At 33.6% G+C, this 13,722-nt stretch overlaps 1 protein-coding gene across 1 annotated transcript in view; it reads left to right on the forward strand.

The window, feature by feature from the left end:
• The window catches only part of LOC118188648 (inactive dipeptidyl peptidase 10-like), a 1,447,514-nt gene that overhangs the window by 1,431,164 nt on the left and 2,628 nt on the right, over positions 1-13,722 (forward strand). The window contains exon 20 of the mRNA XM_085818201.1: positions 7,086-7,159. Coding sequence (XP_085674327.1) covers positions 7,086-7,159 — 74 coding nt within the window. The remainder of the gene's footprint in view (positions 1-7,085; positions 7,160-13,722) is intronic.

Raw genomic sequence — 13,722 nt, forward strand, 5'->3', positions numbered from 1 at the left:
TCAAATTTTTCTCCGTGCAGGATACTGAAAAATGTATATCGCAAGTAAATTGCTTTTGGTCATAAATTCCTAAAAATGCTGTAAAATTATCGATCATCGCTTCTTGCTGTAAGATACTTATTTAAAAATGCTTCAAAAATATCGAATATCGTTCTTTTGCAGAGCAGAATTAAAAATTATATGCTTCAAAAGAACATATGAGTAGTATTTAAAATTGATATTATTCACAAGAAATATTTTTTTTCTTCAAATATGAACAAAATTTACCATACGTGAAACTAATATGACTCTCAAAAGATACGCGAAAAGTTTCAATAGAAACCTGAGAAGATCGAAAGTAATATTTCTTTCCTTCTCAAAATTAATTCAAAATATTCGAAAGCAACCTTAATTCTTTTCTAAATTCTTTCAAGCATAAAACGTTTAGCCAAAATTTAATTGCAATGATATGAAGTCAATAGTTTAAATCATTTTAATTAATTTTTATCAAGAACTAAAAATAATTCGGTAGTAAAAAGGTTACAATTTCTTCTCCTAAAATCTCCTTCCTAAATTATTTTAAAAGCTGTTGCATTTTTTTTCTTTTCCATGTCCTTTATTTCTGCGCATTCTGCTTGGAAACATGTTAGAAATATGAATTAAATGTTAATTCAGTTGAATCTTAAAGTAGGATAAACATTAAGACACAATAACACGCCGAGCAAATACTAATTCAGAAATCAAACAACAAAAATCAGCGTTATATTTTCAATTTTTTTTACAGGACTAGTTTCGAGGGTTTTACCGAACCACCACCCTTAGCTGCGGAAGCGCAAATGAACGAGATAAGATATAATGATCAGATAAAATAAGAAAGCCTGGACAGAAAATTTAAAAAAAAAAAACTAGTTAACGATCCTAATTCCAATCTATCTTTGCCTTCGGCCTTTAAAGAAATTATGTTTTAGTTCTGATTTCATCAACAGATGGCGCCACTAGCTTATTTTCTGTCCAGGCTTTCTTATCTTATCTGATCATTATATCTTATCTCGTTCATTTGCGCTTCCACAGCTGAGGATGGTGGTTCGGTAAAACCATCGAAACTAGTCCTGTAAAACAAAATTGAAAATATAACGCTGATTTTTGTTGTTTGACTTCTGAATTAGGATAAATATCTTAAAGCAGTTTATTTTAACCTTAAATTATCATTCTGTATAGTATACATAACTCTTGGACTGACAGTAACTTGTATATACAGACCCTCGATGAAAAGCTTAACAGTTGGCTTGACAATTTTGTAGGTACCAAAGCACATAAGGAATACGTAATGAAATTTTCAGATTCAAAAATAATTCAATCAAATTTTCAGAACCTTTTATCGGTTTTTGATCTCAAATGCTTCAGAACGAAATATGTACTCGAGACACATTCATCGACTTTTATGAAACTTTAATTCATTTTCCCCTGATGAGTTCTGAATTAGGGTTTCAGACAAAGGAGATTAATATGTAGTTTTTATTTCTATCACTATTTTATCTTTATTTTTATTTCTATTACCAATTTGCTTTATATTTTTCGGGTTTATTCTACTGATGAACTCTTATATTAATTTTGATTGTTTAGCTACAATCTAGACATTTTTCCATGGTTTCAATTATTAATAGTCAATTATTAATATGGAATTGCCTTGTCTTGATTCCAATTTAATTTCATTTTTAATTTTAGATGCTTGATGTTTAATTTGCTTCAGTCTTGCAGATATAGCGCAGGATAGGTTAAATTTTTGTTTTTGGCATTCACTTTGATTTTCTTTGTATAGTATATATCATGTGAATGAATAACTTTTAAGGTGTTCAAATTCGATGTTTCGAATTATTCATTTTTACTACTACAAATTTTATGCTACAAAAGAAGTTTCTTTAGTTAGATTTTTTTCAGTTTTCAATTAAAATTGGGTATTTGTCTAAAATCATTACTTAACACGTCTTAGGTTTTGCTGCTATATAAAAGAATATATTTTTCAGTTCAAAACTTTTCTATTAGAATTTTAGGCTGTAATGCTTGTTTGCGTGTTTATGATTTATGCTATCATTTAATTTGTATTTGTCTTTATCTTGTGATTTTTTTTTAAATTTGTCTATGTTTTTGATGCTATAACTTTGTAATTTTTTGCACTACCTGCTTCACTGCAGGAACTAGTCTGATTAAGAGAGAGATTACTTTAATTATTTTAAGATTATTTTTACATTTTAAACTTACATTTGTGTCTTTGTCTTTTAAGACATAGGCTGTTTTATTTATTTATTTATTTATTTGCACCAACCCCCTGATGACGATGTAGTAAAAAATGTAAATTTCATCTTTTATTTTTGATTTTGGCATGTTTTCCTTCCTTATTTCTTGCAGTTTGTCACTGTGCTTCGGGTTCTTTTTAGTTTTTGCATGCAATTTATCTTTAACGAATGAATTTATCCGAACGGATGAATTTTAAACGTATTTTTATTTTATTTTGCATATATATATGTGTGTGTGTATATACAGAGGGAGAGAATACTTCCAAATTTTTCCTATCATCCACAGTTTTTCATTAACATCAGTTTTAATTTCACTTGTCATTACGTAAACGCTTCCTTTAAAGAAATGGCTAAAATGAGCTTTAATATTACAAAATAAGTGCATGGAAATATATGAGAAATGGTTTTATTTTTTCTTGTGAACTGTTTCCAGGTGTCAGTTTTCACAACTTTAATCACAAACCAAACTTTCCTTCCAAAATTATGAGCTCCCTCCGTCAGTATAAAAGAATGCTATGAAATTGTTCTTGGAAAATATTCAGGAGGAAAACTGGAAGTGGAATACTTGTTCCAAGTTAAAAGTAGCAGCTGTTGTTCACTGATTTAAGTTAAAATTTAACGAAACGCTACTTTTTGCTTGAGGATGGGGCAGAAAGCGCAGAAAAAATTATTGCACTTCGAAATATTTGCTAGAATAAGCATCATTAACCCTAGGAAAGTTTAATAGTACAGAATAATACAGAATACAGAATAATAATACAGAATTTTTGTTACAGCAATGGATACAAATATACTATGATTCATATGCTTGAGAAACAAATATTCTAACCTTTTTGAATTCAGCAACTGAATTCGTCAAATTCATATATTTGAATTCGTACGGCAAAGCAAAACTAAAGACTTATCAGCTAGCGTTGCCACAAATATTTAGTACATGAAGTAACTTAATTGTAGTTAATAACCATTCAATAAATTATATAAAATAGTTTTTAATACCGTATATATTACATATGTAATAAAGCTTAAAATACTTTCAATGAAGAGAAACGTACGATTAAGAAGTATTTCCTCATACCTGCCAAAAAGAATAATACCAAACTAAAGCTCGGCGTCAGTGTTTAATATTAGTCAAGGAATTTACCTAGACTTAGTTAAAAAGAGTAATTTCTCTCATATAAATTGCGTAGTTTCATTCTTTCAGGTTGAAATACGTATGGCGAATAAAATGATTGGAAGCAATTCCCCCCCCCCCCGTGTAAGGAGAAATGTGTATTTATGCTTATTTATGAGTGTTTATCGATTGTAACAGTATATTTTGCCCATTTCAGTTCAGACTGTGTATTTAATAACTAAAATGATAATTACATCATTTGGATGACAGTGCAGTTGTTGGAAAATAAATGAATAATCTTACATCAAACTGAATGACAACAGCTTGCAGTTTTAACAAGGGACAACCACGAATTCCTAACTTAACTATTAATATCTGCTTTTAGGTGTTAGAATGAAAATACACAAAAATTTTCATGTGATTTTTAAGACTTCATTGCGACACTCTTAAACATAAAATAATACTGTTTAGCATTACATACAGGCTGGGATAAAATTTGGAGTAAAATTTGACCGAGAAATCATTTTTTTAAATAATTTAGTTCTTTCCTTTATACGTTCTGTCTTGGGAAATTCATATTGGAAAATTTAAAGAAAATGTATAGAATCCTGTAGAGAAAATAATATTGGAATTACATTACAAAGTGCTGGACTTTTACCCATACAGATGGATGACTTTATAATTTCTGCCCAGCAGAAAATTTGCAGAAGTATAAAGACATGTATAAAGACATCAGAAAGAACGAAAAAATTTAAAGAATTGCCATCATCAAGCAAATCTAGGACAATATATTCATTGAAATTCCAGCTTCAAAACTTCAGACATTTAACTAATACTGTAAGGATCCTAAGTTTTACTAACGTTTATTTTATTTTAAAACTGTACTATCACTTCTTATTTTCTACTTCCGGCCATGCTTTAACTTGCTTATGCAAATTGTCTTGCTAACGCCAAGTACTTAAGTTGTGGCTTTTTGCCAAGAGAGAGAGAGAGAAGGAGTTTTAGGAAGCAAGCCGCTTGCCACTGCAGTTTTACGAGTTTTCACTCGGTTGCTGGTTGCCTTTAAGGCCAGAGGTTTAGTCCTCTTGATATTTGCAAGCGTATTGTAGTTTCAGCAGCTCGGTGTACTACATACGTACCCTTTTAAAATAGAGGCCAGTCTTAGTGCTAGGCATTTGTATACTAATTCAAAGTCAGCTTTTAGTTAGATTTTTAGTTAATACTAATTTTATATTCTTACGTTCAGGCCACAAGTGGTTGGTCTCTGTATTCCGAAGTTCGGAAGTGCCTATAAAGTATTGAAAATAAAGGGTTTCGTATACCCTTCCTGCTTGTGTCGTCTGTTATACACAAATCAGCTTGAGTAAGCTTCCTGTTCTTATTCAGGGCATACCATATTTCCAAATCAAATCAAGAGAAACACAAATCCTGACAATACTAGGAAAAACGCAGTGGAGAAAATGCTGATTCTGTGCAGAGATAAGTTGAACTCTTTCCAAATGACACATATCGTCTTCTACACCCAAACAGAAGTGTTTAGCACTAAAATTAAATCATTCCAATAAAAACCGATTAAAATATTCTTCAAATCTTATTTTCAGTTATGAGTATTTTACGTATGTCTATTATTGTTTAGTTTACTTAAGTACAAAGTGTTAGCAGAAAAATATCTTAGATGATTTACTCAAAAAAAAAAAAAATCGTAACATGCATTGTTACTTCTCGCATCGTGATATTTGCTGGATAAGTTGAAGGTTTTTTTTTTTTTTTTTTTTTTTTTTTTTTTCAAGTGCTAGGCAATCAAACTGTAAAAGGATTTAAATTAAATTGCTGAAACAGCTATGCATATTTTATCTAGGAAGTTAATTATAAAATTTTTCAAAAATATTTAATAATTTGACGCAGACCGAAAATGCAATTTCTTATCAGAAAACCTTCTCAGTACCGAAGAGGCGTATATAGATTTGAGGTGGGCAAAAACGCTGGTTTATGAGGTTAAATCGGAAACGTTCGCTTGCTGGGTTAAATCGATTTCTTCTAGCGATTCATTGCTCATTAACAATCTTGGTTAATGAGATCGAAAGCGGAGAGTGAGTCAAGAGCAGCGTGCGATGATGAAGTAAAGAGAGGAACGAATCAAACGAGAAGTAGGAACACTAATTTCGAGATTCCCTAAGATGTTTTTTTTACATAAAACTAGCAATAAAATTTAGGAATACAAATTTTCAAGAAGTTGCAAGATGATAAAAATTCAGTTTTAATTGCAACATGGAACAAAAACGTTCCTTCCTCCCCTAAAGTGGGGACAGAACACCAGAGGCGGACCCCGCCATGGTACTATGCCTTCCGGGAGTTGTGTCCATACTCCGGAGACCATCCAGAGGGGCGCAGTCCCCGCGGTCCCCCATGGCCTTCCACGAAGCATGGAACCGAAAAAAGTATGGAGGTAAGAAAGGACTTCCTGCCTCCATGGAAGAAAGCTATGAAGAGTTTAAGAACGAAGACCCTTTGCCCCGGACAACACTCCGGGAGCATCGAATATTCAAAAGGGTGGTCCATACTAGTACAAGTCCCCCACGAGGGACCGAATTAGACCAAACCCCCCAAAGACAGCCATATACCGTACGATGTAACAACTTCACAGCCAAGGGGTAGGCAAGACAGTACCAGTACAGTGTAAACCATCCCCCGAATAAACGGAGGTTCTAGTTCTGTGAAGAGTGATTATGCATCCCCGTGGATGAGACTACCTAAGTACTTCCCAGGAATTCTTCTGAGTCAACCCCCTGGCGGGACCTAAAATTGGAACGGAACTTTCCTAGCATTTTTTTAAACAAAAGCTCTCGGTGAGTAAAATCTAAAAGAACTACCACTCCATTTGTCGGAATGACCCTTCGCTCAACCAGTAAATCAGTCTACGAGCGAAAAGCCTATCTCTAATAAAAAGTCACAAGATTTCTTTTTTTTTTTTTTTTTTTTTTTTTTTTTTTTTTTTTTTTCAGAAAATGTAATGAAAGCTACTGAAAAAATAAGCCAAATTATCTTTACTCTAATAAATAATACCCAAACCTGCAACTAGTCTATAAATTAGAATTATATCTAAAAACCTGCCTTGAGTGAATTTATAGAATGTAAAACTAAAGCGTATGCATACCGCTCAATCTTTCCTCAGACCTAGACAAATAATAATCATCTCTCTTTAGGTCACCGCGAATATTAAAAAAAGAAACCGCATAAAAATGTTAAATCAATTCATTGGAATTTTTCAACAATTCATAGGGAAGGGTATTGAAGACTCTTAAATTCTAGTATAGATAATATTTTGCATCCTAAAACTAGAAGATGGGCGTAGTTCATATACATTTCCAATAAGTATTCCATATTCTTCAATAAGCCCGTTTCTTTAATCTGAAATTTGCATTCTTCACTAGGAGGAGAAAAAGTTTGAAATAAAAAGGAGACGAATCAACGATAGAATATTCTAAAACTATTTTTCTTTGCGCTCTAAAATTTCAAGTCTGATCAATATTTCATGAACGAAATATCGACGCCATTCCAAAAGCTCCGATATGCGGCTAGCGTTCGATGACTTCATACAAGAGCTTTTTAAAGTTCAAGAAAAAAAAGGTAATCTCTTCAAAGTGAGATAAAAATAAAAAAATAAAATTACTTAGTCTCATCTTACTTTTATTTTCTTGCAGCTGCTGTGCATATACAACATTCTACTATGTTTATGAAAGCCTTAACAGAAGAAGGTGTACTATTTCAAACGCAGGTAAGATATGTTTATAAACAAAGTATTGAAAGACGTTATCATATGTTTCCTTACTTTTCCTAACAGCAAAGCTTTAATATTTCATTTACAATGGTGGTCTTCAAACTTTGTCGTCTCACAAAACTCTTAAAACTATAAGGTCTTTTCGGAAAAACCCATCCTACCATTAGAAAAATAAATCATAAAGTAATATATATGTATTTTTTTTCCAATGGAAGGCACAAGTCATCATATAGATGTTGGCCACTACTGAGGCTATAAGAGGTGGCTACTTTATTATGGAGGCACTTAATAGGTGGACCACCTTTGTCTCCTATGAACAGGCGGACAGTTACAACCATGCCTTCTCCGGGATTCGAGCCCGGGGCTTTTGGTACCGCGGTCGGCTCCTCTAACCACTAAACTGTATTGTTGGTTCACAAATAATAGTTAAAGGAAATTAACATGTTATACGTTGTAGAGACGTTAGATTATTTCGAAGCAGGAGATATGAAAAGTGTGCAATGCCTTTGTTGGGACTCGAACCTCGGACCTCTCGAATAAGCGCCGAGTCTGCTGACCACTACACCACGGAAGCATGCCAAGAAGGCCGAAGAAATACCTTATATACTCCCCCTTTTAGAGGGAGACTGGAGATTAAGGGAAATAATCGTCAAATTCTGGTGGTGAAGAATCAACATCCACCACCTTTTTTAGTTCGGGTGCCACTGTAGAAACATTAGGTATTTTTTGAAAGCAGGAGACATGAAAAATGTGCAATGCCCTCGCCGGAACTGCTGATGCGCCGAGTGTGCTGACCACTACACCACGAAGGCATACTAAGAAAAAGGGAGAAATACCTTATAACGTATTTTATGTAAAGATAAAGAAAAGCATTGTATTTTTATTAAATTATTTTACTATAAAATTAGTGTAATTTACTCATTAATAACATTAACACATGCTCCAGGTGCACTTAATCATGCATTATATTTAATGTATTATATTTAATGTAATATTTGCTTGCATATTTTTACACAAAATTTCGAAGTCTAGTTGTATTGACATTATCTGCAGCCGCATTTCATACTCTGAATTTTTTTTTTTTCCATATACGTTGAGAAAGATTTTTCTCTTAAATATGTTGTTCGAAATGGTATTAAAATGTTTATAACTGTGTGAGAAACTTCTATGGATTCTTCAGGAATCTACAACCAAAATTTTAGGAGCTACTCTTACTTAAACTTATGCCATATCTGTTGACGTTCCAATAAGTTGTTGCCTTATTACATTACTCGAGCCGACGTCTTATCCAGTTACAGTTTTTCTTCTGAAAATATTCTTGTATAGTTTTCTTCAACTGTAAAAGGTGCTCGATTGTACATTGTTTAATACTGTCTTCCAAATTCAATTAATTTTCCAATAGCAAATTGTTTAGTTTTGCGGAACATTGCACGTCATTCTCTTTGACATATGATGCCCACATGTTAAGTTTTAAAACTAATTTATAACTAAACATATTTTTATATTTTTAAGTTAATAAACACAAGCCAACTAAAGTTCTTTATATATATATATATATATACATTCGAATTTTTATTTTGACTCATGGAGCTCTGGGAATTGACTCGCGGAATCTCGGGCTTCCGCGGAACACAGTTTGAAGACCACTGCTTACAGGAGTAAATTTTCGCAATACTTCTTAATATATATAATATAAGCCGATATAGATTCGTTCAATTTAATAGTTCACTTGCTAATATAAGCTAGTTAATATAATAAAAACTAATTAATATAAAGTCATAGTTCTAATCTCCTAATTTTTTAGATCTAAAGAGAACTTTTAAGTTAGTTTTTAATACAAGTTATTTAAAGGAAAAACCTTAAATCTTCAGTAGTCTAGCCTATTGTAACTATTAATCCCTGATAAAAAAATGGTTATGTAAGATGCGGAAAATGCTCAAATTAATTTTGCTTCTATAGTAAGCCAGGAAATACTTATTAAATCTTGCTAATTTCTCAATAAACTGAGCATTTCTAATTTATTACTTTGCATTCTGAGCTGTGACCATGTTCCAACTGAAATTTCGAGGATAAGCATGCAACTCTAAAAAAACAGGGGGGGTTGTAAATAGGCTCTGGCAATCTTGTTAGCTTAAAATTAGACAAAAATGGACACATTAGGTTTCTGAAAATTTTAATGTCAGTTTGGGGACGATCAAACATAAGTTTCTCTTTTTTCAAGGCTGAAAAAAATTCCATTTTGATTAAAAGTTATGGTGTAAAATTTCAGTATTAATTTTAAATCTTCATTCAGAATAAATTTCTCTTTATTTGTGTATATCCTCGGATAACTATTATGGTTGGTTTAACAATACAAAAAAAAAAAAAAAAAAATCTGAAATGTTTCAGATTTTAAATTACGTCCAAAGGGGCGTTTTTTAACATTTTGTGTGTTACCTTTCTTTATTAAATATCATGTTCCTCGCACTTAAACCATAAGATCCAGTGCAACAGCAATATCACAAAATAGTTTTAAAACGAGCATATCTTTAGAATTTCCGATACAGAGACTCACGCGCTGGAGATAAAAATGTTTTTTCTGCACAACGTTGCCATTGCTCGCTTTGAAATCCTTAAGTTTGTTAATCAAAAATTCGTCAAAGTTTTAAAAAATAGGAAATCGATCATAAAACAAATTTCAAATTTCAAATTTGGTCTTCCACATGCTCATATTCGTTGGAGGATTACGTTATTCAAAATTCGATGACTCTATGTACCGTTGTTTTATCACAATACGATAAATATACATACATTTATGCAGATTTTTCATTATTTAATTTCTTCAAATATAATGCAGGACTCTAACATTTTGTGGCAACAGTTTGAAAAGTGAACCGACATTTATGAGTCCGACGCAAAATGCCAAAACGAAACTAATAGTCCTTCGGGATTCAAATCCCTTTGGACTAAAAAAAAAAAAAAAAAAAAAATTAGCTAGTTATATATTATAAACATGTAACTTAAATACTTCATTTGAATATGTAATGTATATTTTGTATGATAACTTTTGGCGAAGCATTTCTCAAAGTACCTTAGATAGATATGACAATAATTCTTAATTTTAATAATAGTTACATTCTATTCTATTCCATACATCTTGGATTACGTCACAGTTGTCGCTCAAATTAGAAATTTATGCAAATTTTAAAAATGAGGCATAGAAATTAATTCTAGCCTGCTGAAAAGTTTGCAACATATCGCCGCCTTAAACTCTCCAAGAACAAGCTCCAGCTGCGTTGATTAAAGGCTTTATTGGTAAATGATTTAAGAATTTGAATGCATTACGGATGGACGAAGTGTTTTTTAGCTTTGACTTAAAATCTTTGTTTTATTAACATTTTTAAAATTTAGCTACAAGGCACAAAACCTCATTTTGACAATGCTGGTTAATCCGACAAGCTATCATTTCAGTTTGTGTTGTAATTTTAGTTGTACTTGGTATTGTAATTTAGTACACTTTCAATTTTTCTGCTGCCAAAATTATTCAAAAAGATCTTTCTGTTCTAGTTAACGATCCTAATTCCAATCCATCTTTGCCTTCGGCCTTTAAAGAAATTATGTTTTAGTTCTGATTTCATCAACAGAAGGCGCCACTTGCTTATTCTTGTCCAGTCTTCTTATGGTGGTTCGGTAAAACCACATAAACTAGTCCTGTGAAAATTTTGAAAATAATACGCTGATTTTTGTTCTTTGACTTCTGTATTAGTATGAATGGTTCAATAAACTTCAATTGGATTTTAATTAGATTTGCTTTATGTTAACATTTAAATAGTTGTTAACTCACTATCCTTGGTCTACACTTAGTCTACACATGAAACCTCAAAGCTGCACATGAAGTGTAGGAAATACAGGATACTTTTATAACAGTAGCCCTTCATAAAAGTGTCGACGCTTTTAAGTTAGCGAACCATTGTTTGAAAGCACAGAAACCTTCAGTAAAAATGCTTCGGCATGCCTGCACCTTGTAGAGACATTAGGTCATTTCGAAGCAAGAGAGATGAAAAATGAGCAATGCCTCCGCCGGGACTCGAAACTCCGACCTCTCGAATACGCGGAGAGTATGCTGATCATTGCACCACGAAGGCGGGAGAAATACCTTATATACTCCCCCTTTTAGAGGACTACTGGGTTTTATTGGACCCAATCACCAAATCCTGGTAATGGAGAATCATCATCCACCATCTTTTCGTTCGGGCGCCACTGTTGAGACATTAGGTTACTTCCAAGTAAGAGAGATGGAAAATGAGCGATGCCCTCGCCGGGACTCGAACCTCGGACCTCTCGAATACGCGCCGAGTGTGCTGACCATTACACCGCGAAGGCATGCTAAAAAGGCGGAAGAAATGCCTTATAACCTTCTTAATCAGTTTCTAACTTGTAAAAAACAGCCTTCCTGAAAGTGTGGGTGCTTTCCTAAAAACCCGTTAGGTGAGTCGAATTTCTATTTGCTTTCGTAATTAAAATAACAAGGTTAACTCTATTTGTATATCTGTGCTCCGGCATGGGAGGGGGGGTCATGTTTACGGAAGTTGCTCTTAACAAGTTATAAATAGATCTTCGTAAAGCTGCTAGCACTTCTGTGTCTGATGCTTTCCTCGAGGTTTCTGTCTTTTCGAACAATGGTCGACTTGCATTAAAGATGCTGATATCTTTATTGCGGAACACCATTATAAGGAGATACTACCTATTACGTGTTTCCTATACCTGCTAATGAAAAATTTTCTCCTCCTGCATTTTTGAACAACAATAAATTCAAATATCTTTGGAGGTAAATTATACATCTATTCTCCTTTTCTATATATTATTATCTTCTTCACATGATTCAACACTTGACATACTTTCATATGGTGATTTGACAACATGCAACTTATTAAAATGGAATGTGTGAACTTACAGAGGAAGCGTGTTTTTCACTGCTGTTTTAGACATAACGCATGAATGTTTCAGCGTAATATTCAACTAAATGAAAAGGTGCATATTGGACGTATCCATTTAAATCTGGTATGTTATACAATATATATGCCTAATTTTTAAAGCTTATTAAAATCACGTTAAGAAATCTATATAAAAGCTAATTTGAAAAGCCCTTGAATATTAAAATAACGTCACTCTGAATGTTAGTCAATAATGTGAATATTAGCATTGGATTATACAGGGGTTGAACAAAAATATGGAAACACCTTTAAAAAAACATGTTTCTTTGCTTAATATGGTGTAGGAAACCCGTTGGCATCCAAAACAGCTTGCAGTCTTCTCGAAATGGATAAATACAGTTCCTGTATGTTTGCCAAGGGAATGTTATACCATTCTTCCTGCAAAACGGTGGCAAGTTCAGATAACGATGTTGGCGGTGGATAACGAGAACGCACATTCCGTTCCAATGTAGACCACAAAGGTTCGATAATATTCAGGTCTGGTGACTGTAGTGGCCAGGGGAGATGGGACAACTCATCCTCGTGCTCAGAAAACCAGTCCTGGACAATATGAGCTGTGTGAACAGGGGCTTTGTCGTCTTGGAAGACACCATCACCATCGGGGAACAAAGTTTGTACCATGGGATGAACTTAATCGGCCAAAATGTTCACATAAGTCTTGGCAGTCATGTGCCCTGACACAGTTATCATGGGGCTAGCAGAGAACCACGATATGGCTGCCCAAACCATAACAGAACCCCCGCCATGTTTCACTCTTGGCAACAAGCAGTCTGTATTATAGGCTTGAGAGGGCGTTCTCCAGACGTAAACTCGGCCAGAAGTGGGAAACAATGTAAAAGAAGACTCTTCAGACCATATTACTCGCTTCCACTGCTCTTTAGCCCAGGCCTTTATGACTTAAACACCACCTTTTCCTGTTACGGGCATTAGCATCACTGATGAGTGGCTTCTCAATTGCAGCACGATCACTCAGGACACACTTTCGTCCGCGCTGTGAGTTAGCAGATGATGTTTTTCCGCTTTTCAAATATGCGGAATAAATCTTCGATACAGTACCTCTTGAAACACTAAACACCTCGGCTACCTTGCTTGCGGAAGCACCTACCATACGTGCTCCAACAATTTGCCCACGTTCGAAGTTTGTTAACTCTGACATAATGCAATGACAACCTCACATAACAGTACTCCGACAACAACTGAACTGTTTAGCACATTTACGAAGCTGTATAGGTGGCGTCAGTAGTCAAAAACGCCAGCGCTACCTACATATTTCATTAAAATCAATCTTTCTTTTCAAACATGTATTTCACAAGGTGTTTCCATATTTTTGTCCATCCACTGTATATTAAATATTAGCACTCATATGGAAGCCAAATTGTTAATACTAATTTTGATTATTCAGGTATCTTCAAATAATTCTAAATATTTCATTCTACTTTAACAAATGTTTCGAATTTGTAATTAGCTAAGAAATATTGCATTGATCAAAGCAAAGGAACATACGAAGAAGCTATGTCCTGGCCTCTAAGAAGACAAAGCAAACAATTCCATTCGAACTCCATAATTGTTTGGTCATGTTTTTACATT

This window comes from Stegodyphus dumicola, chromosome 6 (genome assembly GCF_044657685.1).
Source record: "Stegodyphus dumicola isolate Sdum_Otavi_A_Nest chromosome 6, ASM4465768v1".
NCBI lineage: Eukaryota > Metazoa > Arthropoda > Arachnida > Araneae > Eresidae > Stegodyphus > Stegodyphus dumicola.